Raw genomic sequence first — 25,526 nt, forward strand, 5'->3', positions numbered from 1 at the left:
CTCATCGGTCACTGCTATGCTCCTCACAGACACAGCAAACCCCTTGCCCCTCCCGATTATATAAAAAAACTAAACAGATAACTTACTTTCTTTAAATTATTTTTTTAAAGTCTCTTAAAGATTTGACGTTTAAATACTTCCTCTCTTCTGATATGTTAAACACCAAAAGACTGCACAACTGCGTGTTATGCCCTCCACATTTCAGTTCTGGCAAGAAGAGGAAAGACACCTACTCCAGCCAACCTAACCAGGATGGGGAGAGGCCAGCAACAGAATCCGTCACAGCTTCAACACTAACCCCATCTCTCTGATACCAGTATAAGCTATAAAACAGATGTGTGAGGGAGGCAGCAGAGATGGCACTGAGGCCCTCCACCACCCTCCCCACCTGTCTCAATAGCAATCAGTTCCTTAGTCCAGGGGTGACGTATTTCATAAGGGATGTAGTTTTCGTAGTCCAGTATCAGTAGTCAAAACAAAAAGGTGTTTTTTTGTTTTTTAAGTTTTTGCCCCTTTCTTCCTTTCTTTTGTTGTTTCTCACTTAGGAAGAGGTGGAAGTGGTGGAGGCGGTTCTGATGGGAGGGGTGGTGGCCGAGGTTTGTCTGTATTGCCAGATCTGGAGGAGATGCCACCAGCTCTTGGATTCATATATTCACCATAAGAAGGGACAAATTCAAATGCAGGGGGCTGAGTGGGCTGAACGCCTTGGGCACTGAGCAGGGAGTGGAGCATATTCACAGTATCTTGATAATCTATTGACTGAGTTGTGTTGTGACCATTAGCCCCAGGAAGGCCTTTATCCAGTTTCATGTGAGGAACTCGAGTTTTACAGCTAGGCTGTGAAAAGGGCAGGCCACCTGTGTCTGAGCTGTGCCCGGGCAACTGGGCCATTGTAGGAAGAGGAGGGAAGGGGAAATTCAAGGAGGAAGATTTAGTACTCTTGGCAATCTTGGCTGGATGATCAAATACTGCTGGCCCAGCCTCTTCGGGAGGACCCCTTTTCCGAGCAGAGCTGGAAGAAGGCAAAGTACTAGACAAGCTGTAGGTTTTGTGTGCTAAGGCGCTCGCCTGGCTGCTGTGTTTTGGATCACTCGGCCTTTTGCTCCCAGTGCCGACGGGCAGCTGTAGGTGAGAGTGCTTGTGTGAGTGGTGGTTGTGGTGATGGTGGTGATTGGACGGGTGAGTCCTGTGCTTCTCTTTGTGCTCCCGGCTCTTGGCCACACTGTCTTCTACAGAATTGTGCTTATCACCTGCAGAGTGCACTTTAATGCGCATTTTTATCTCCTCTGGTTTGGAAGAGGCTGCTTTATCTCCACTGGCCACTGGGAGTCTCATTTTCAGAGCTGATTTGTCAGCCTTTTCCAGAAAAGGGCGTTCAGGATTTTCTGTGCCCTCAATGGGCATTTTCAGAATAACTGAAGCATGGCTGTCGTGAGACAGGAGATTCTGGGCGGCATACGCATACTGTGACTTCACATTGGCCTCCATGTTCTCCAGCTGTCTCTTCTGAGCAGCCAACTCTTCAGCGTGCTTTGCACGGTACTCTTTAAGTGTAACTTTAGCTGTCGGCGCATTCTTGCTAGTCTGCTTCTGGGAAACAAATGCATTGGCGCCTTCGTGTGGCAAGGAGTGATCAGCCCCAATAAGTGCTACGTTCTCACTAGTCCGATGACCCTGAGAAGACTCGAGTTTAAAAGGTGGTTGGGAAGACAGCCATCGCTCACCTTGCAGCATGTCCACATTAGTCAGACTGTTTGACGACTCCTCAGAGGCAGGAAGGGAAGGCACTGCACTTGTGGTAGATGTAGTGGACATGCTCATCAAGCCTGCAATAGTTGTGTCTGAAGAGGTCTGAGAAATCATATTGAGGATTGTCTGCTCTGACGTGTTTTCGTCCGCTCCTCGGTCATCTGGTTTGGTTTTCATGGCAGCCTGGTATGCCTAGAGTGAAGCACAGAAACCCTCTTCATTCCAAGAGCTTGACTAGGTGGCAGTACACTGAAGCACCAACTAAGAACTTTTTGATAGTTTTTGTGCTTTGTGTATATTGGGGGTGGGTTAGTTTTTGTTTTGAGGCAAGGCCAATGTAGCCCCGTGTTGGTCTGAAACTCCCTCTACAGACCAGGCAAGTCTCAAATGCAGGGATCTTGTTTCTACCTCCTGGGGGCTTAAAGGCATGCACCACCATACCCAGAGAAAGCTATTCTTAAACAGTCAGCCACAACTACGTATGGCTGTAGCTTGCCTTAAATAAATTCTAGACGATTTGGTGAGTTTTATATGAAAATACAAAATGAAGTACATGCTTTTAAGTTTACTTCTAACCCCAAGCAAGCACTGTCTATAACTCACTAGACTCGGGAGAATTAGTGTGGACTAATAAGAAATGAGGGAAATTTCCATGCATGGCGCTCATGCTTGCCATCCTAGCACTTACAAGGTAGAGGCAGAGGCAGGAGGATCAGGAGTGCAAGGCCAAGCCCTGCATCAGCAAGGCTTAAGGCCAGCTGGAGCTACATGAGGCCTTGTCTCAAAGGGGGTTGGAGAAGGCTTTTTTCTTTGTTTGAGTGCTGGTGGCTGAGTGTAGGGCCTACTGCACACTGAGTATGTATCCTGCCTCTAAGCTGTACCCAGGTTCATCTACCTGGTGCTATAATAAGAGAAATAACCCTATTATTCACAAGATTAAACATATCTGCATTACAACTCGAGATTGCATCTCTCTCTCAAAATATAAATAAATAAATAAATAAATGCCAGGCGGTGGTGGCACATACCTTTAATCCCAGCACTGGGGAAGCACAGGCAGGCAAATCTCTGTGAGCTCAAGGCTTGCCTGGTCTACAAAGAGAGTTCCAAGGCTACACAGAGAAGCTTGTCTTGAAAAACCAAAAAAGAAAAAAACAAAAACCCTGGGGCTGAAGAGATGGCTCAGGGGTTAGGAAGGCCTGGACTCAGTTGACAGCACTTTTAGCAGCTCACAACCACCTGCAACTCCAATTCTAGGGACCTGATGCCCTCTTCTGGCCATCACAGATACTCCATGCACATAAATGCAGGCAAACATTCACAACAAAAAATAAAAAAAATCCAGATCTACCCACCCAGGGTCTCACTATACATAGCCCCAGCTGGCCTCAAGCTCATAGAGATCAGTGCAGGTATTAAAGGTGTGCAGCACCATACCCAACTGTAATGATAAATCTGTTTAAAAGAAAAAAAGGGAGGGATGGAAGAACAAAAAAAAAAAAGAACAATACGTTTTTTGGTTTTTGGTTTTTTTTTTGTTTGTTTGTTTTTAAGATTTATTTATTTATTATTATGTATACAGTGCTTTGGCTGCAAGAACCCCTGCAGGCCAGAAGAGGGCATCAGATCACATTATAGATGGTTGTGAGCCACCATGCAGTTGCTGGGAATTGAACTCAGGACATCTGGAAGAGCAATCAATGCTCTTAACCTCTGAGCCATCTCTCTAGCCTCCAGCCCCAACAAAACATTTTTAAAGTAGCTAATATCAAAGACAAACTACAGTCGACCCTTATAATTACATCATACCCTGCCCCTCTATCAGAAATCAACACTATACAGAAAACACACAACCAGAGGTGGGCAGACACCTCAGTGGGTAAAAGGCTTGCCTTGCCAGCTTAAGGATCTGACCTGGGTCCTCAGCACACAGGTGAAAAAAGCCCAGTGCAGTGGCATATACCTGTGACTCCAGAGTGAGGTGGGTAGAGGGAGCCAGGCAGGCAGACACAAGCTGCTCCCTGCAGTTCACTAGCCAGTCGAGCTCAAACAGTGAGCTTCAGGGTTAGTAAGAAAGCCATGTCTCAAAAATAATGAAGAGCAACGGAGGAACTCGTTAAGAATTATTATTTATAAACTGTGTTTCTCAGTTTCTCTCTTATCCCAAATAATTGAGACTGGACTATTTATTATATTTGTTTAATAAGCTTTACAACACAAACCTTAGAGTAATTACTCTGTTCTTAACCCTCTAGGCTAGTCCGGCTTCCTCTCAGTGGACATCCCAGAGAGACTTGCATCTTATGGCTTTCCCTACTCGGCTCTCTCCTCCTGAAGTCTCCTAGGCCTCTCCCATGGCGGAATCCCCTTCTTCATTCCTCTCAGCCCTGCTACCCTGGCTGGCAGCTAGTCCAGCCCTATTCTCTCCCCTGCTCAGCAACCGGCTGTAAGCTGCTTTACTGGTATATCAGTGGACATTTTGGAAGCAGTGTTGACACAACACTGAGACAGGAGATTCTCAGAACAAGGACTGCAGCCAGATATGCGGGTACAGAAATCAACATTTGAATTACAACCTCTGGCTTCCATGTGTATGCTCATAGGCATGTACACCTACATGTGAATACATGTATACAAACAAACCAAATAAATAAAACACTCAACCAATGCCACTGCCCAAGAAGTCTCGCAAAAGGTACTGCTAAAGTGCAAGTCTTCTCTCCCCACAGACTGAAATCTTAACTAGTGTCCATGCAGTTACTGTTAAAGGGAAATTCTAAACCTAGTGCACACATCCAATTCTGGTATAATCACTGATGCAGTTCAAAGAGTGAGTTTATCAGCTCTAATTCTTACCCTCCAGTTCCGAATGCGTTTCAGCCTGCTTGGAGTTTTTTCCAGAATCTGTAGAAATTCATGTGTCAATTCTACAAATGAAACATTCAAGAAATGTTCAGAAAGAAGAAGGTAATGAAACAAGAATAACCTCAACTAACTCACTGTTTCCAAGTCACGTTCGGCCAGATATGTGACAAATCAAGAAGTGCGTTTCAAGGTCCCTTACGCTAAAACTTACCATCTAAAAGTTCCAAGGTCACAGTGGCGTCAACATATTCCCACCAGTGCTTCCCGTCAGTTGAGACTGGGATCTCCCAGTTGGACCACTTGCAAGCCAGATGGATGCAGACACAGGCCACAACAGGAGGTGTGTACTGCAGGCTAAATGTGGTCAAATGCAGGCTGACATCAAAGGGAAGGAAACAGAGAGTGTCATGAGCCCTTAATTCTCAACCCTAAACTAAAACTCTCCATTATTAAAAAACAAAAACAAAAACAAAATCCACAGGAGAGTGAGAAGGGCAAGAAATATGTCTCTGATTCAGCATTCAATATGATTTTCTTCCTTTTTTTTTTTTTTTTTAAGATTCACTTTCAATTATGTATACATGTCATACATGTCTGTGTGGACATATATGCACATGAGTGAGGGTGTGAGGTTAGGACACAGCTGTAGTTACAGGTGGGGGTGTACCAGCCCTCAGTGGATGCTGGGAACTAAACTCAGGTCCTCTAGAAGTGCTGCTCTTAACCTCTGACTCATCTCTCCAGCACCTCAATATGATTTCTATTAAAATACTGCAAGTTAACATTTCTAATTTTCCTATGATCACATAATCTATACACTGATTAGTGAACAAAAAACAAAAACAAAAAATAAAAGGAAAAAAAACTAGGTAACCAGGCACAGTGAGGCACACCTTTAATTCCAGCGATTGGGAAGCAACAAGCTGGCAGATCTGTGAGTCTGAGGGCATTCTGGTCTACATAGTCAATCCCAAGACTGCCAGGGTTATTTAGTGTGACAGTGTCTCAAAACAAAAAGACCAAGACAGTAGTAGATGCCTAAAATCCCAACACATGGGAAGTGAGACCCTGTTTCAAAAAAAAAAAAAAAAAAGAAAAAAAGAAAGAAAGAAAGAAAGCAAATGGCTCTCTGGAATACAAATAAAATATACCTGATTAGTTTTTTTTCAAAGGGTGTGTTTGGTTTTTAGACAGGTCTCATTCTTTGGCTGGCCTCAAACTCACAACCTCTCAACTACAATGCTGTACCACCATAATGCCTGACTCTTCAAAATGTCTTATTTCTCCTCCTCCCTCTTATATGTGTGTGTGTCTGTCTGCCTGTCTGTGTTTGTAGGATGGGGGTTTCACGTAGAGCAGAATGGCCTTGAACTTGCTATAATCCAGAGGATGGCTTTGAACTACTAATTCTCCTGCCTCTGTGTCTCGAGTGCTGAGATCAGAGGAGTGAACAGCCACATTTAATACATTCAGTGCTGAGAATTAAACTTGGGAGTGGGCACACTAGGAAAGTACTCTAGAAACTGAGTTACAGCCATTGCCTCTGTGTCAGCTTACTGAAACTGAACTTCTTACATTGATGACTGAGGGAGTCAGACATGAGAACAACCAAGTCGCTCAGCAGAACAAGTTATACCCTGACAACTACTTAAAAAGAAAGTCCCTATAGATAAAGTGCCCATTCCTTGGGCAAAGAAGAAAAACAACCCCCAAAATAACATGAATTTTCAGAATTATGATATTTAATATTTCATAGCAAAGTTAAGGCACAGAATTAGGCATGCTAAATTACAAAATTACAAGACCCTAGCAAATCTCCAAAGAGTCTGCAGACAAATCCATGTTTGCCAAAGCACTGCCTACAATGTATTGCATCATAGACCATTCCCATGGCTTCTGGCTCTACTTCAGTGAGTGATCCTATAAACCCCTCAAAAGGTGACAAGCTCAGCCCAACCAAATGCCAACCCCAAAACATAGAGAAAGAAATAAAATATAAACCTGTTGGTTGCCATGAAGTAAGACGTCTGTGCTAAGTCCTTGCTTGCTAATAGAAACAAAGGAAAAAGGAGTTATTAGCTCCATTCTCTCTCAACAAATACATAGTAAACATGCATTATTTGGAAGATACTGCAATAGTAATAAATCAGGCAGATAATGCCGAGTTCCCTTGTGTTTGCATCTACCCAAGTGAGCAGATGATGATTTACGGAGGGGTGAAGTAAGATGCTGGCAGCTGGCCCCAGGGCCTTCAGACTGAGCGTATGTTCTACAACTGATTTCCAATCGTAACGTTAACAGTTATGCTATTTCCAGATCGAGGGACTCAGGCTTTACTTTGCACATCAGCTCCTGGGGGAACCTGCTTAAAATATAGTTCCTGACACAGTTCCTGAATCAGACACACTCTGATTCAAGAGATCACAGAGAAACAGCAAGCTAAAAGACAAACCAATAGGACCTGGCCCCAAAGTCAGAACACAAAAGGCTTTTTGATATATTTGGGGACATGAACTTTTGTCCATAAAAAAAGAAAAAAATTTCAACTGAGCAGACTATGATTAACCCCTTAAACATTAAATTACACCTACTTCACACACTACAATGAAAAATAAAACATTCCACATACCCCAAAAAACAATCAAATAAGACAGCCAATTTTATCTTCTTTAGAACTTAAGTGTTTTTTCTTTCCTTTTTTTGTTTTTGTTTTTCGACAGTTTCTCTGTGTAGCCTTGCCTGTCCTGGACTCGCTTTGTAGACCAGGCTGGCCTTGAACTCACAGAGATCCACCTGCCTCTGCCTCCCAAGTGCTGGGATTAAAGGCGTGCACCACCATCACCCAGCCAAGTTTGTTTGTTTTAAGTTTTAATATATAAAACTTGGAGGAAATGGGAATTTTTTTTTTTTGAAACTTCAATTTTCATGAATCATTATTAAAACAAAAGTAGGGCTAGTTATCAGCTCAGCATATAAAACTCTAGGACATTCATATGCACAATGATACCCAGGCTCTCACGTGTATCAAGCAAATGCTCAACCACTAAGAATTTAAAGCCCCACATACTCCTTTGTTTGCTGTTTCTGTTATTGATTCTATGTAGCCCAGGCTTAGCCTGAACTCACTATATAGCCCAGGCTAGCTTAGAACTTGCAATAATCTCCCTGTCTCAGCCTCCCAGATACTGGGAATGTTGGTGAGATCCACCACAACTGGGGCCACAGATATTACTATGCTGTTTAATAAACAGAACCCTTACTGATTCAGATGTAAGGCAATGGTAGAGCAGCTGCCAACATATACAAAGCCCTAGGTTTAAACTCTGTTCAAAAACAAAACAAAACAGGGCTGAGTATGGTGGTGCAAGACTTTAATTCTAGCACTTAGGAGGCAGAAATCTGAGTTCCAGGCCAGCCTGACCTACTTAGCAAATTCCAGTCCAGGCAAGGCTACATAGTAAGACCGTGTCTCAAAAATGAAAAATGAGCCAGCCTGGTCTACAAAGTGAGTCCAGGACAGCCAAGGCTACATAGAGAAACCCTGTCTTGAAAAACCAAAAAAAAAAAAAAAAAAAAAAAAAAAGAAAGAAAGAAAGAAAAATGAATTAATTAGTTTAATCATTTAATAAGTAGTTTTTTGATCAGGACTGGAGAAATGGCTCGCTGATTAAAAGCACTAGCCTTGCTTCCAGAGGTGCAGGGTTTGATTCTCAGTACCTTCATGGCTAATAACTATCCTATAAATCCAGTTCCAGTAGATCTGACTCCCTCATCTGGCCTCCAAGGGTACCAGCCACACATGTTGTACACAAACATACTCAGGCAAAACACCCATCCGTATATAAATTTAAAGTTCCACCCAATGGATTGCCAATAAGAAAAACAAATTCAAATAAATTCTATATAATCATTGAGATCTCCTGTAATTAGACATGAACTAAAATAAGACCATCCACTTTTGTTTTGTTTTGTTTTTTTAAGACAGGGCTTCTCTGTGTAGCCTTGGCTGTCCTGGACTCACTCTGTAGACCAGGCTGGCCTCGAACTCACAGCGATCAGCCTGCCTCTGCCTCCCGAAGTGCTGGGATCAAAGATATGCACCTGGCAAGACCACCTACTTTTAAAAATAAACTATACTTAGCCGGGCGCACGTCTTTAATCCCAGCACTCGGGAGGCAGAGGCAGGCGGATCGCTGTGAGTTCAAGGCCAGCCTGGTCTACAAAGCGAGTCCAGGATGGCCAAGGCTACATAGAGAAACCCTGTCTCGAAAAACCAAAACCAAAAAAAAAAAAAAAAAAAAGAAAAGAAAAGAAAAACCAATAAATAAATAAACAAACTATACTTGTGTGCAAGTGTACAAATGAGACGGGAGTTAGAACACTGGAAAGCCACAGCGTATGTGGAAGTCAGAAGTCAGCTCTCTCCTCTCACTGTGGGATCCAGGGTTCAAGCTTGTAAGGCAAGTGATTTTACCTACTGAGCCATTTGCTGGCCCAAGACCATCAACTCTCAAGATTTTCTGAAAAAATGCCTTGGATATATATATGACTCCATGCTCCTACCCTTTGACAAATACCCCAAAAGACTAAAGTTAACTCTCTTAGCTTCTCTCCTGTTTGGTTCACAGTCCATCCTGACAGGGAGGCCACAGCAGCCAGAGCAAGAAGCAGATGGCTACACTGCATCCAGTCAGGAAGCAGGGGGGTGGGGGGTGGGGGGGAATGACTGAGGGCAGGGCAGCCAGGGAAAGGGGCCGTCCACGACAGGCGGCTCTTCCCACCTCAATTAGCCTAACGCAATGTTCCACTGGAAAACCCACAGGCCTATCTCCCAAGTGATTCTGTCAAAATGACAATTAATGTTGACCACACAATCTTGTTAAATTAAAAGCATCTAAAAATAGTTTCCAAAAGTGCTTGATTCTAGCCAAGCAGGTCACTCCTTCTAAAACTGTGACAAAGCAGCTATGCTGTGCTGGGCTGCACCTTCGTGCCAAGCAGAGGCCCCAAATAACTAAGCAATTCAAAGTTAGTTACTTACCCCGAACAAGCTGGGTGCACTTTACCACATGTGTATGTGGGTGATCAATTGTTAGCTCAAACCCTTAAAAAAAAAAGCAATTGGTTAAAAAGCTAAAATAGTCACCACACTTGATACCACTTTTGTGTGAATCATTGAGGGCCTGTTTCTCTCTCCCAAAAGCTCTGTGCAGAGACTACAGAGACTCCAATTATCCCTCACACTGTCCGAGGCTCCCACCTCCAAGCACCAGCAAGGGCACCAGTGAGACCCAAAGGCCACTCAAGAAACAAACCTCTAAATGCAACAATGGTGCTAAGAGTGGCTACAGAGATGGCACAGTGGTTACGGCATGTCCTGTAGAGGACTGCGTTTGACTCCTAACACTCATATGGTGGTTCACTGTAACCCAGTTTCAAAGGATTTGACACTTTTTGTTTGTTTGTTTGTTTTTTGAGATAGGGTTTCTGTGTAGCCTTGGCTGTCTTAGTACAAATAAAGTTTGGGTTTTTTTGGGTTTTTTTTGTTTTCGAGACAGGGTTTCTTTCCCTGTGTAGCCTTAGCTATCCTGGACTCCCTTTGTAGACCAGGCTGGCCTCGAACTCAATGATCCACCTGCCTCTGCCTCCCAATGCTGCAACTAAAGGTGTGCGCCACCACACCCAGCCCGGATTTGACACTTTCTTCTGACCTCTGTGGGCACCAGGCATACATGGTGCACAGACATATACTCATTCACATAAAATAAAGTAAATCTAAAAGAATGTTTTATCTCTTTGTAGGAAAAAGGATGCAGCACAAGGTTGAAAGAAGCAGCCTCACAAACAAGGACTCCTTCTAAAGCTTAGTCTCCTTCATTTGGGGAAGCAGAGAGTAGGAAAAGATGGTTCCATGTAGCCCGGGCTGGCTTCAAAGTCACTGTGTTGCTGAGAATTACTGTATTTCTGATCCTCCTGCCTCCAGCTTCAAATGCTGAAATACGGGTGTGCACCAGCACGGGCAATTTGTGAGGCACTGAGGATCTAGACAGCAAACCTAGGGTTCAAGAAAGCTAAGCATTCTACCAACTGAGCTATAGCCTCGCTTCCTTACAGCTGAACCTCGAAAAGAGAAGACAGGGTTTCTATGTGGAGACCAGACTGGCCTCCTTGAAATTCTGAGATCCTCCTGTCTCTGCCTCCCTGAGTCCTGGGATTAAAGGCCACCATGGGCGGCTGGATTAGAAATCTTAATTCATTCCTCTCGCCTCATTTCCTTTATCTCTCTCTTTTTTTAAAGATTTACTTATTATGTATACAGTGCTCTGCCTGCATGTACACCTGCAGGCCAGAAGAGGGCACCAGATCTCATTACAGATGGTTGTGAGCCACCATGCGGTTGCTGGGAATTGAACTCAGGACCTCTGGAAGAACAGCCAGTGTTCTTAACCTCTGAGCCATCTCTCTAGCCCTCACTTTGTTCCTTTTCATCAGCTCTATTATAATGTGTACTTGTTGATCCAACTTCAAAAGGTCATTACCAAAATTATTTAACAGGGTCAGTATATTGAAAAAATGACGTAAGTACATTTTATTTTAACACAGAAATAAAAATCCCAGCCATGCATTGTGGCACACTCCGGAGGCTGAGGACATCTGCAAATTTGATGCCAATCTGATATATACAGTGAGTTCAAGGGCCAGCCTGAGCTACATGATAAAAGATTGTCTCAAAGTAAATCAATAAAGTTAAAACAAAAACAAAACATAGATATAATGAACAATTCACATGTTGCAAGTTATTCAATAGGATGACTAATACAGCTGGTATACAGAGAGATTTCCAGGACAAGAGCTACCCACAGTAACTCAGAAAGGAGGAGGAGGAGGAGAAATTTCAGTACAAAATCACTCTCTCATACACCTCCCAGCATGCTCAGGAGGCAGAGGCTGGTGGACCTCTGTGAGGTCCAGGCCAAACACATAGACTCCGTCTCAAAAAACAAAACAAACAAACAAACAAACAAAGCAGAGCCAGAGCAGGGCGTGGTGGTTCATTCCTTTAATCCCAGTACTAAGGAAGCAGATCGTGAGTTCAAAGCCAGCCTGGTCTACACAGTGAGTCCAGGACAGCCAAAGCTACACAGATAAACCCTGTCTCCAAAAGCCAAACAAACAAAACACTCTAAAATAGAGAGATAAATCATAAACCTTACAATGAGGAAAATTAAAAGCAAACTCCTGACTAGTGGCTGTTTCAAGGATCTCCATGAACCTAACACTGTGGACTACGAGCTGCACAGGCACTATTACCCAGCTACAGACATGTCCCAGTCCCTTCAAAAGACTTCCTCCTAATCTTACAGATCTAACATGAAATCATTTTATTCCATATATACCTTTTCATGCTCTTAAGAAAATGAACTTACCTAAGGTCTGCAAAATTATGCTCTCTAAAATCACCAGATCTTGAACTTGTTGGAGGTAGGCCTAAGAGAGAAAAAACGGAAGTTATATCCCACAAAAGAGCAAGCAATTTTAAAAACCAAACAACGAACGGTATGGATAGAGGCCCTGAAAGATGGGTCTACAGTGAACAGCACTTGATGCTCTTGCAGACGACCTAGGTTGGTTCCCAGCACCCACACTGCAGCTCACAGTCATTTGTACCTCCAATTCCAGGGGATCCAACACCCTCGCTGGCCTTTTCAGCACTATATACATGTGGTTCACTTACATACATGTAGGCAAACACTCATACACATAAAACTTTAAAAACCAGGCTGGAAGCTAGGTGGTGGTGGCACACGCCTTTCATCCCAGCAATCAGGAAGCAGAGGCAGGTAGATAGATCACTGTGAGTTCGAGGCCAGCCTGGTCTACAAAGTGAGTCCAGCACAGCCAAGGCTACACAGAGAAACTCTTGTCTCGAAGGAAAAAAAAAAAAAATCAGGCCGAAGAGATTAACTAAGAGGTTAAGCATGCTGACTACTCCTCTGGAGGTCCTGAGTTCAATTCCCAGCAACCATATGGTGGCTCACAACCATCTATAATGAGATCTGGTGCCATCATCTGGTGTACACGTGTACATGCAGGCAGAACACTGTATACATAATAAAAAGGCATCACAGATGGTCAGTAGTGGCGCTTGCCTTTAATCCCAGCACCTCAGAGGCAGAGGCAGGTAGATCTCTATGAGTTAAGAGTCCAGCCTGGTGTACAGAGTGAGTTCTAGGACAGCAGGGATACACAGAGAAACCCTGTCTCAAAAAATAAATAAATAAGTAAATAAATATCACATTTTATTTGCAGGCCATTTAAGAGCACTGTAAGGCTGGAGAGATGGCTCAGCAGTTAGGAGCACTGTCTGCTCTTCCAGAGGTCCTGAGTTCAATTCCCGGCAACCACATGTTGGCTCACAACCATGTGATCTAAAGCCCTCTTTCTGGCATAACAGGTGTACATGCAAATAGAGCACTCATATACAATAAATAAACTTTTTTTTTTTTTAAAAGAGCACTGTAACCATCTAACTGATAAATATTTGACTCACATTAAATTTCTCTTTGAAGCTGGGCGGTGATAGCACACGCCTTTAATCCCAGCACTCAGGAGGCAGAGGCAGGCGGATGGCTCTGAGTTCAAGGCCAGCCTGGTCTACAAAGTGAGTCCAGGACAGCCAAGGCTACACAGAGAAACTGTCTCCAAAAACCAAATAAATAAATAATAAATTTCTCTCTGAGCTGATAGTAGATCTCTAAGAGTTAAAGGAGCTTGGCTGGCATTGGGGGCATGCTTTTATCAGGGGACTTGGGAGACAGGCAAGTGAAATGGATCTCTGAAAGTTGGAGGCCAGGCTGTACTTACAGGATGCCATGCAAGCCAGGGCTACGAAGTGAAACCTTGTCTCAAAAGAATAAACAAACAAAAACTCCGCCCTCTTAAAAAAAAAAAAAAAAACAAAACCATAAGGAGAATAAATTTTAAAAGTCTTCTCAAAGCCAGGCACAGGGGGAAGCACTCGGAAGGCAGAGGCGGGTGGACCCGAGTTCAAAGACAACCAGGGCTACATGAAGAGACTGTTTCAAAACAAAAAAGTTCATTCAGATTTCTACCAACTAAAACTATAAGGCTGGGCACGGTGCTGCACTCCTTTTATCCCAGCACTCAAGAGGCAGGAAGATCTCTGTGAGCTCAAGGCCAGCCTGGTCTACAAATTAGTCTAGGACAGCCAGAGCTGTTACACAGAGAAAATCTGTCTCGAAAAACCTAAATAAATAAAAAATAAAATAAACTATAGCCAGTGAAAATTAAAATACAATTGTGAAATGAAAGCTGAAATCGTCTTGCATTTGTTTATAGTGCATAGGGAGAGAGACATGTGCACACTTCAGCTTGGATGTGCAAGTTAGAGGACAGCGTGTGCGGGTCAGTTCTCCTTGTGGGTTTAGGCATCGGCCTTTGGTTGTCGGCCTCGGTAGCGAGTACCTTACCAGTGAGCCAGCTGTAAGCCCTACCCTGAGCAGTAAGGACTTAATCACGTAGAAGTGCTCTATCATTGAACTATACCTCCACCTCCCCTCATCTCAAGGATTTTATTAAAGTTTAATAATTTTACAAACTTTACAAATATGGCTGGGCAGTAGTGGTGCACACCTTTAATCCCAGTACTCAGGAGGCACAAAAGCAGGTGGATCTTTGTGAGTTTGAGGTCAGCCTGGTCTACAGAGCGAGTTCTAGGTCAGACGGAGATACACTGAAAAACCCTGTCTCGGAAAACAAAACAAAAATTTTGTAAATATGGCTTTTATACTTCTTTGGAAAAAACTGGCCTCTAGGAAAATGAAATTCGGGTAAGGAGTTAAGAGACCACAGTAGGCTGGAAAGAGATGGATCAGGGGTTAAGAACACCACCTGCTCTTCCAGAGGACCAGGTTCAATTCCCCAGCACCACACGGCTGTATGTAACCTCCCTTCTCAGGGATCTGAATCACACATATATATGCAGGTAAAATATGTATACACATAAAATAAAAGTAAAAACTGTGACGGGCAGTGATGGCACACAACTTTAATCCTGGCACTCTAGAGGCAGAGGCAGGCGGGTTACTGAGGTCAGTCTGGTCTACATAATGAGCTCCAGCAAGCCAGGCACAAATAGAAACCCTGACCTGAAAGAAGGAAGGAAGGGACTAAAAACAATATAAAGTATCAAAAGAAAGCACAATGTGCTTATCACCACGAAGTCTTTATTCTTATGGTTGTAGCTAATTTCACATTAAACTTTGTATTATTTATTAGTAAATCAAGTAAGAATTTACTATGCTAGCCCTCTTTCCAATATATTAAAGTACAAAAGTCTTCCTATTACAGGGGCTCAATACTCAAGTAAGGAACTATGAGTGCACTTTGGAGAAGGGGGAAAGTGTGACGGTTTGAGGATAAAATGTTTCCCAGTCTCCTGTGTTAAAGGGCCCAGGTGCCAGGTTGAAGAGATGGTTAGCAGGCAAGATGTTGTCAAGCAAGACTGATCCCAGGAACCCCAGTAAAGGAGGAAGAGAGAACCAATGCCACAAAGTTGTAGTCTGGCCTCCACACAGGCCATGGCTGGCTGGCTAACTGGCATGCATACATGCAGGCACACAGGCACGGCACCCAAACTGTTATGGTCTGGCTGTCAGCTGACGGGCCTTTAGGAAGTAACTGGATCATGAATGCTCTGACCTCATCAGTGGATTAATCCAGAGAGGCTGTTATAATCTGATGAGGCAGGTCACAGAAGCACGTCCTCCACAGAGTGCATCTCATCCCTGGCTCTTTGTTGATGCTCTGCATCCTGCTCCTTCCAAGCCATGATGTCCTGCCTCATAGCCACGGGACCAAAAGTAATACAGCTAAATAACCGCAGGCGAGAACCTGTGAGACTACGAGCCAAAGAAATCAATGCTTCCCTTGGGCTGTTTTTCAGATGTTTCATCATAGCGAGAAAGTGGCTATCCATGCCTGTTTCAGTAGCACACATACTGAAACTGGATACACAAAATTTCTAAAAATAAAGAGTACATATACAAATCTATATACTTTTTTCATAAAGCATGATCCATATACCCATATGAGACTTAAATGACCTAGTAACATTAATCTATAATTTTCCCTCAGTTTTAAGTGTTAGAATTCTCAACGTCTCCGATCATTGGCCTGGAACTCACAAGAGATCTACCTGCCTCTGCCTCCCAGTGCTGAGATTAAAAGCGTGCACCAACATGCCTGGCTCCAATCACTGGCTTCTAAAACCAAAACTGCAAAGGTGGCTCAGTAGCTAAGAGCATATGCTGCTCTTGCAGAAAATCAGAGTTCAATTCTGAGCCTCACACTGGTCAGCTTACTACCACCCATACCTCCAAGGGGATCCAAGACCTCTGGCCTCTGTGGACATCTGCACCCATATAGTATGTATTTAATTAAATACATAAATCATTTTAAACATCTTTTCTAAAAGATGTATTTATTCATTACTATGTATACAGTGTTCTGCCTGCATGTACAACTACAGGCCAGAAGAGGGCATCAGGTTACATTATACATGGTTGTGAGCCACCATGTGGACGCTGGGAATTGAACTCAGGACCTCTAGAAGAGCAGTCACTGCTTTTAACCTCTGATCCATCTCTCCAGGCCCCATAAATCATTTTTAAAAAATAAATTTTAAAAAGCCAGGAGAGTCACCCTTCATTACAAAAGCCAAGGACTGAAAGTGTGGGTTTTCTTTCTTTTTAAAGACACAGCACTCACCATGTAGCCCTGGCTGCTCTAAGACTCAGTATACAGAGCAGGCTGGCCTCAGAGGCCCTCCTGCCCTCTGCTTCCTGAGTGACAGGTTTTACGGTGTACACAACCACATTCAGCTTGGGGGAGTGGCTCTGCAACAGTGTTTGCCTAGAATTCTGAGTCCTAGATTCGATGCCTGACCACCAAAACATCCCCCTACACACACACACACCAGGAAGCACGAAACAAAACAAACGCATATGTGCACAGGATAAAGGTCCAACAGAGTCTCTATGGAACTGTATTTAACAGTATTCTCACAGGAAGAAAATGTGAACTTTAATCTGAAATGATTTTTTTTCTTTTTTTAAAAAATATGGAACACTTCACCTATTTGTGTGTCATCCTGGTGCAAGGACAGTGCTAATCTTCTCTGTATCATTCCAACTTTAGCATATGTGCTGCCGAAGCAAGCACCTGAAATGAATCTTAATAAGAGTTTGAACCCTGTCTCAGAAAAATAGTTTGGACTCTTTAATAATAACCATAATGCTTCTTGGCCTTTTAGCTAAAGTCAAATTTAATAATAAACACATACAAAACCTGTTATCTCTAAGCATGTGTTCATTTTCAAACTGTTGTTTAAGTCAGGCAGAGACCCTTTCTCATTTTTAAATTTCCATGGCTGGAGAGATGGCTCAGTGGTTAAGAGCACTGTCTTCCAGAGGACCTGAGTTCAATTCCCAGCAACCACATGGTGGCTCACAACCATCTATAGTGTGATCTAATGCCCTGTTCTGACCTGCAGGTGTATATGTAGGCAGAGCACTGCTTACATAAGAAAGAAAGAAAAAGAAAGAAAGAAAGACAATAAAAAAGGTGGAAACAGCCAGGTGGTGGTGGTGCACACCTTTAATCCCAGCACTCAAGAGGCATAGGCAGGTGGATCTCTGAGTTCCAGGACAGCCAAGGCTACACAGAGAAACCCTGTCTTGAAAAAACAACAGCTAAAAGCTATGTCTGCTTCTTAACAGAATGGTTAGAGATGTAAATACACATGTGTTTGTTGAACTACTACCTGCACTTTTTTTTGTTTTGTTTTGTTTTGTTTTTCAAGATAGGGTTTCTCGGTGTAGCCCTAGCTATCCTGGACTCGCTTTGTAGACCAGGCTGACCTCGAACTCACAGCAATCCACCTGCCTCTGCCTCCCGAGTGCTGAGGTTACAGGTGTGCGGCGCCGCCGCTGCCGCCGCCGCCGCCGCCGCCACGCAGCTTACCTGGCCATTTTTAAACAGGAGAGAATAAGAAAAATATTTTGGATACAGAGGGTGAAAAAACCTATCCAGGTGATATGATTCTTCTTTGCTCTTACATAGCTTTCAATTTTATGACAAACTTTTGGATAAATCTTATTTTTTTTTTTTTTTTAATTTTAAAAAGTAAACACTGGCCAGGCAGTGGTGGCACAAACCTTTAATCTCAGAACTAGGGAGGTAGAAGCAGGAGAATCTGAGTTCAAGGCCTGCCTGGTCTACAGAGTGAGTTTTAGGCCAGTCTGGTCTCCAGAGTGAGTTCAGGGACAGCCAGAGCTACACAGAGAAAACACTGTCTCAGGGAAAAAGAAAAATAAACACTAGAAAGTTTAACATCGCAGGTTCAAAGTTGCAAAATGAAGCAATGATTTTGTGAAGGTGTAGACAGCCACCTACCTCACTCCTCGTGTCAGGAAGTGACTCCTGCGGATGGAGGCAAGTATGTGCTACCTTGATGACGTGTTCCAACTTTTTTGGCTGTTCTTCCACTTTTGCTGCTAGAAACAATGCTGCTGGAGCCATAGACTTCAGAGAGGGGGGAAAAAGTCACGCTTGTTATTTAATTCTAAATGATAATCAGATCTAAGAGGAGCTAAATCTCATACACATCAAGTCTCCACTACAATCTCAAAGGTCTTGCTCATACTTTCCCCTCGCCTGTCAAATCATAGCACCAGTCCTGACAATGCCTCAGGTATTCATGTGAGAGGCTGCAGATGTTGCTGCTGTCCACTGAAAACTGGACCATTTACACTTGTTATTTGCTTTTATATCCCCACCCCTTTTCAAGACTGGGTCTCTCTGTGTAGCCTTGGCTGTCATGGACTTGCTTTGTAGACCAGGCTGGCCTCGGAACAGATCTGCCGGCCTCGGCTTCCCCCAGGGCTGGAATTACAGGGGTGCACTGCCATGCCCAACTTTGCTTTAGTTTTTTAGATGGGGATCTCACTGTGTAGCCCAGGCTGGCTTGGTACCCACTATTTGTTTAGCTCAAGACTGCCCCAACTAGTAAGCCTTCTGCCTCATTCAGCCTCTTGGGTGTTTGATTATGGATGGGTGTGAGCAACCATACCAAGGTTACTGGGATTTGTTGTTGTTTTTCTAAACTGGTAAACTGGAATTCAAGAATAAGTAAATTCAAAGACAAAGTAAGCAAGTGCCAGCAGCTACAGGGCCAGATCACGAGACTCCTAATGAGGGAAGAATTGACACAAATGGTCTAAAACCAAACACTGCTCATGGCTGCCTAATTTTGTGAGGGGGAGGGAGGGTCAGTGAATTGTAGAATCTTTAAAAGTTTGGGGGAATTTTTAAAAAATTGGGGGCTCAGCAGATAAAGTGGTGGCTTACGTCGAAAAACTCCATGCCACATAAAATCCAGACGCAGCAGCATGTCTATAATATCAGGGTAAAGAGGTAGAATAGGAGGATCCAAGCCAAAATGGCAGGCTCCAGCTCAGTGAGAGACCTTATTTCAAAAAAACAGAGAGCAATAGAAGATCTGATGTCCATCTCTACTCTTGTCCCCTACACACAAGCAAGCACACAACTGCATACAACACCACACACACTAAGTAAAAATGGGTTTGTGGAGTGTGGCAATCCACAGCTGCAATCCCAGCGCCCCAGAGGTAGAAGGTGGATCTGAGGTGAAGACCAGCCTGGTGTACATGGTGAGTCTCATTAAATTAAAAAATAAATAAATAAATAAGTGTGTGTGTGTGTGTGTGTGTGTGTGTGTGTGTGTGTGTGTGTGTGTGTAAAAAGGGGGGGGGGGAGAAAAAGAGATTACAGGTACTGGGGCCCAGTTCCTAGAGAGCTTACTGGTTCCATGCCCGATGCCACCTTTTTAAAAAAAAAGGGGGGGGGGGCGTGAGGAAAGAGACACATAGTAGTGCTGCCCTAGCACTGGGACGCAGAGGGAGGAATCATTTACATAGTGAGTTCAAGGACAGCCTGGGCTATACAAAAGACTGTCTAAAATGGGTGTGCTAGTGCACGCCTTTAATCTCAGCACTCCCAGCACTTGGGAGGCAGAGGCAGGCGATTGCTGTGACTTCAAGGCCAGCCTGGTCTATAAAGCGAGTCCAGGACAGCCAAGGCTATACAGAGAAATCCTGTCTCAAAAAACCAAAAAATAAAAAAAATTAAAAATTAAAAAATAAGAACTAGGGGGAGGAAAAAAAAATAAGAACTGGACTGTAGTGGCTCACCCCTTTAATCCCAGGACTTGGCAGGTGAGTCTAAGGTCAGCCTGGTCTACAGAATGAGTTCCAGGACAGCCAAGGCTACACAGAGAGACCCTTTGTAGGGGGTTAGAGGGAGGACAAAAAGACAACAACCAAAATAAAATAAAATAAAACAATTTATGCCAAGTGTGGTGGTGCCCTCTTTAGTCCCAGCACTCAGGAGGCAGAGGCAGGGAGATCTCTGTGAGTTTGAGGCCAGCCTGGTCTACAGAGTTCCAGGACCGCCAGGGCTATTTATTACAAAGAGAAATCCTGTCTTGAAAAACAAAACAATCCACAAAGTATTAAACTCACAAAACAGAAAACATTTGGAGAGAAAAATAATCCAAGCCAATATACAAGCAGGTAAAGATCTCAGACCCTGACCATAAAAGATCACACAGCACAGCTGGGCGTGGTGGCGCACACCTTTAATCCCAGCACTGGGAAGGCAGAGGCAGGTGGATCTCTGAGTTTGAGGCCAGCCTGGTCTACAAAGAAAAGTTCCAGGACAGCCAGGCTATTACACTGAGAAACTCTTGCCTCCAAAAACAAAAAAAAAAAAATTACAGGGCAACTGAAGCATTATAATATTGGTTTGCAATTGTCTAGACTAAAGGCTGGCATGCTACAAAGGTATTTATTTGCACAACTGTCCTTATCCTTCCATTATTCTTAAGCTAAACTGGAAGCAGCGTAGATGCCCATCACAGATGAATGAGGAAAGAAGCAGGAGTGCAGCTTGCTGGGCAGAGTGTCCGCCCCAGGCTGGATCTCAGCAGGTCACCCTATCTAGTAAACCCCAGGGGCTGGGCTCGGGCTTCACAGCCAGCACCTGTCCCACTATCACCCATCTTACTAGGCCACAGTCTTTTTTTTTTTTTTTTTTAAAGGCAAGGTCTCCCATGTTTGTCCAATGCTAGCCTCAAATTGGCAACCCTCTGCCTCAGTTTCCCTTATTCCTAAGATTACAGGTACGTGCACCTAACTCTAAGAAGCAGTTTGATAACAGTTTAGAGTAAACATTCTCTTCATAAAAAACAAAAACAAGGGGCTGGAGAGATGGCTCAATGATTAAGAGCACCACCTGCTCTTCCAAAGGTCCTGAGTTCAATTCCCAGCAACCACATGGTGGCTCACAGCCATCTATAATGTTACCTGGTGCCCTCTTCTGGCCTGCAAGTAAACAAGCAGACAACACTGTATACATAATAATAAAATAAATCTTAAAAAAAACAAAAAACCAAAAAACAAGGAGGGCTGGGGGTTTAGCTCAGTGGTAGAGCGCTTGCCTAGCAAGCGCAAGGCCCTGGGTTCGGTTCTCAGCTCTGGAAAAAAAATAAAATAAAAATATCATCTATCGCTTTAAAAAACAAAACAAAACAAAACAAACACCACAGATAATATTTACCAATTGTTTGCTTTGGGCAGGAATTCTGAAAATTAATTAATTTAAATCCCATAAACTCCTTTGGAAACAGGCACTATTACTTAACATAAAGATCAGAAATCTGAGGCACAAGCCACACAGATATTAAGCAGATCACCAAGACTCCAAATCTAGGCACATCTGACTCCAAGGTACATCCTTTTTTAGTTTTGGATTTTTGGAGACAGGGTTTCTCTGTGCAGCCTTGGCTGTCCTGGACTGGCTATGTAGACCAGGCTAGCCTCAAACTCACAGTGATCCACCTGCCTCTGGCTCCCTGAGTGCTAGGATTACAGGTGTGTGCCACTGCACCCAGAGCACCAACAATTTTTAAATATATAAATTACAACATAAACACAAAAGATTCAGAGGTAATTTACTAGAACTTTCCTATTCCTTACTTGAAAAGATTTAAGGCAGCATACATGGAAATTCAGCTGGTGAATTCTGAATCCAAGTAAACTCATGGGGTCTGTTACACTGCTGCAAAGAATACCCTGATGAAGTCTTCCAGAAGGGCGGACTAACAGCAAAGACTGCACTCATGCACACCCTTAGCATTTATATTTAAAGGGCTATAAGCGATCTATGTAAAGATAAGGCTATTGGGCTGTGTTTTGCTTTGTTTTTTCTTTCTTCAATACAGAGTTTCCCTTGGTGGCCCTGGCTGTCTTGGAACTCACTTTGCACACCAGACTGGCCTCGAACTCAGAGATCCACCTGCCTCTGCTTCCCAAGGGCTGGGATTAAAGGCGTGCACCAACCCCACCACCACCAGGCCCCAAGGAATATTTTTATAAAAAATTAGAACTGACCTGAATATCCACCAAAAGAAAACTAGTTAAATAAACTATCATAAAGGCATAAATCTACGTGGCCAATTAACTTCTTCTTTTTCCTTCTCCAGTGTGGGGAATCCAACCCAGGGCTTCACATGTGCTAGGCATATAGACACATTCCCCAGTCCTCAGTGGTTAAGAGCACTAGCTGTTCCTCCAAAAGACTCAGGTTTGATTCCTAGTATGGCAGTTGACAATGCTTATAACTCTAGTCCCAAGAGATCGATGCCTATTTCTGACCTCCTCAGGCACCAAGCAAACTTGTGGTATAGAAACATACGTGCAGGAAAACACCTATATATATGGAATAAAAATAAATTAAAAAGCCTTTACCTTTAAGAATGCTTACAGTAACCGGGCGTGGTTTTTACATGTCTTAATCCCAGTGCTGGGGAGGCAGAGGTAGGCGGAGCTCTGTGAGTTCCAGGCCAGCCTGATCTACAAAGAGTTCCAGGACAGCCAAGGCTACACAGAAAAACTTTTACCTGCCTCCCAAAAAAAATGTTTTAATTAAAAAAGAAATATATTTTCGGGCTGGAGAGATGGCTCAGAGGTTAAGAGCACTGACTGCTCTTCCAGAGGTCCTGAATTCAGTCCCCAGCAACCAACCACGTGGTGGCTCACAACCATCTATAACGTGATCTGATGCCCTTTTCTGGCGTGCAAGTGTACACACAGGCAGAACACTGTATACAGAATAAAAAATAAATCTTCAAAAAAATTTTTTTCAAGGTGTTTGTGTGTGAAGACAGGTGTGTCCAATAGGTCTTCCTCAATCCCTCTCCATCTTCTCTTTTTTCTTTATTTTTCAATAATTTATTTTTATTTATATGCATTGGTGTTTTGCCTGCTTTACACATGTACGTCTGTGTGAAGGTGTCAGATCTTAAGAGTTACAGATAGTTGTGAGCTACCATGTGGGTGCTGGGAATTGAACCCAGGTCCTCTGGAAAAGCAGCCAGTGCTCTTAACCAGCTGCTGAGCTGTCTCTTCAGCCCCCATCTTTTCTTTTTTAAACAGAGTCTCTCGCTGAACCAGGAGCTCAAGAACCCCCGCTAAGCGCTTGCTAGCGAGTCCCAAGAGCCCTGTCCCCAACTCTCAGTGCTGCAACTACACCTATGCACCACCATGCCAAATCTTTCAAAAAATTCTTTTTCTATTTATTTTTATCTATGTGCATGTGTGCCTGCATCTGAACCAGCACCTCTTCAGCCCCATCCCACCACAGCCAGACTTCTGTAGAGTTTGATATCAAACTCAGGTCCCCACGCCTGGATGACAAGCACTTACCAAATGACACATCTCCCAGGCCCCCTGTGATTCTGTCTGTCCATGACTAGGTCTGCTACCCTCAAACTCTTCGGATCCTCCTGCCTTGGCCCTCAAGATCTGAAATTACAAGTGTGCACCACCATGCCCTGTCTCCTTGAAGCCACCTAAATTATGAGAAACAGCATGAAGAGAATGTTCCAGAAAGTTGTATAATAGGGGTATGGGCCGGGCGTGGTGGCGCACGCCTTTAATCCCAGCACTCGGGAGGCAGAGGCAGGCGGATCGCTGTGAGTTCAAAGCCAGCCTGGTCTACAAAGTGAGTCCAGGATGGCCAAGGCTACACAGAGAAACCCTGTCTCGAAAAACCAAAAAAAAAAAAAAAAAAAAAAAAAAATAGGGGTATGGTGAGGCATGACAAGTTCATATACAGAAAGACATGATGCTGCATGTCAGATACTGATCAGTGAGTGCTCTACAGAGCAGAAGAGCTTTCACTGCATACGTTTCTGTACTGTTAACTTTTACCATGTGAAGTCATTATATTTCTAATAAATAAATCAAAAATCCCAAGGCAGCTAGTATGATAGCTCAGCAAAGTTCCTGATGTGCCGCAACTTTACACCGAGTTCGATCCCCAGAACCCATGGCAAAAGAGTGTCCTCTAACCTCCGTTTGTGCAGCATAGCAAGTGTGGACTGCACTCACACACACACACATATCATGTACATGACACATGCATGTGCACAGCTCCGCGGGCTGCCCTGACAGGGTTACCATCAATGCTATCGTTTAAGCCTTCTCAACACCAATTCTAGTTGATCACAGCTAAATTCAACTTATAAAACTAATGTTATGTTAAGAGGATAATGTTTTTAATGTGCTAACTCCAGAATATATCTAAAATCAATACTCTAAAGAAGACTACTTTAAAAGTTAGGACACCAGGTGTGGTAGTGTCCGCCTTTCACCTCAGCACTCAGGAGGCAATGGCAGGTGAATCTGAGTTCCAGGCCAGTCAGGGCTGCATAATGAGGTCCTATCTCAAAACGAGACAAATGAAAACAAAAAAATATGATATCCAAAAGAACATCTCTACAATGAAATAATTATTAGAGCATTAATTCAACTAGCTTACTGCAGGTCCTTTAGAAAAAAACAGATAAACGTCTGTCTTAAGCAAGGTTAACACAAAGACAATAAGAAAGCATGTCACAGCCGGGGGTGGTGGCTCATGCCTATAATCCCAGCACTCGGGAGGCAGAGGCAGGTGGATTGCTGTGAGTTCGAGGCCAGCCTGGTCTACAAAGCGGGTCCCGGACAGCCAAGGCTACACAGAGAGACCCTGTCTCGAAAAACAAAACAAAACAAAAAAAAGAAAGAAAGCGTGTCATCTAGCCTCTGTGGGCACTCACACACTTGTACCAGTCACTAACACATACACACAAAAAAATCATACCAAATCTTTCTTTAGATAGATCCTAAATTTGAAACATGTTTCCTCGAAAACTTTAAAAAAATAGTAATACAGGGATCACTGTGAGTTTGAGGCCAGTCTGGTCTACAAAGTGAATCCAGGACAGCCAAGACTGCAGAGAAGCTCTGTCTCTGGGGAAAAAATTAAAAATAAATTTAAAAACCTAAAAAGAAGCCAGGCATGGTGGTGCACACCTTTAATCCCAGCACTCGGGAGGCAGAGGCAGGTGGATCGCTGTGAGTTCGAGCTCAGCCTGGTCTACAAAGCGAGTCCAGGACAGCTAAGGCTGCACAGAGAAACCCTGTCTCGAAAAACCAACAAAAAAAAACTTTTTTTAAACTGAAAAGAAAAGAACATCTCCCAAAAACTGTAGAGCACTTGACCCACAAACCCAGATGATTTTTTCAAATATCTCCTTAGCACCTTAGGATTTTAATTCTGCAAATGCAGACTTACTGCAACTGAGAGATCACCACAAATTCACCTCCAGATCACCAAATGTTAAGCCAGACATTTCAGGTAACAAACTGAAAACAGCACTATTATACTTACAACTTTGTCAAGAAAAAATATCCTTTTATTCCTATTTT

General features: G+C 43.4%; 1 protein-coding gene and 1 non-coding gene across 2 annotated transcripts in view; both read right to left on the reverse strand.

Moving 5' to 3' along the window:
* The window catches only part of Ccnt1 (cyclin T1), a 28,905-nt gene continuing 3,379 nt past the window's right edge, over nucleotides 1-25,526 (reverse strand). The window contains exons 3-9 of the mRNA XM_051160298.1: nucleotides 18,091-18,219; nucleotides 12,042-12,102; nucleotides 9,656-9,718; nucleotides 6,616-6,661; nucleotides 4,826-4,989; nucleotides 4,606-4,676; nucleotides 1-1,941 (exon numbers count right to left, since the gene is read on the reverse strand). Coding sequence (XP_051016255.1) covers nucleotides 538-1,941; nucleotides 4,606-4,676; nucleotides 4,826-4,989; nucleotides 6,616-6,661; nucleotides 9,656-9,718; nucleotides 12,042-12,102; nucleotides 18,091-18,219 — 1,938 coding nt within the window. The 3' untranslated portion in view covers nucleotides 1-537. The remainder of the gene's footprint in view (nucleotides 1,942-4,605; nucleotides 4,677-4,825; nucleotides 4,990-6,615; nucleotides 6,662-9,655; nucleotides 9,719-12,041; nucleotides 12,103-18,090; nucleotides 18,220-25,526) is intronic.
* On the reverse strand, nucleotides 16,751-16,857 carry LOC127201919 (U6 spliceosomal RNA). Its single transcript, XR_007832254.1, has one exon. It is a non-coding gene; the product is annotated as a U6 spliceosomal RNA (small nuclear RNA).

The sequence above is a fragment of the Acomys russatus genome, chromosome 17 (assembly GCF_903995435.1).
Source record: "Acomys russatus chromosome 17, mAcoRus1.1, whole genome shotgun sequence".
NCBI classification, from domain to species: domain Eukaryota; kingdom Metazoa; phylum Chordata; class Mammalia; order Rodentia; family Muridae; genus Acomys; species Acomys russatus.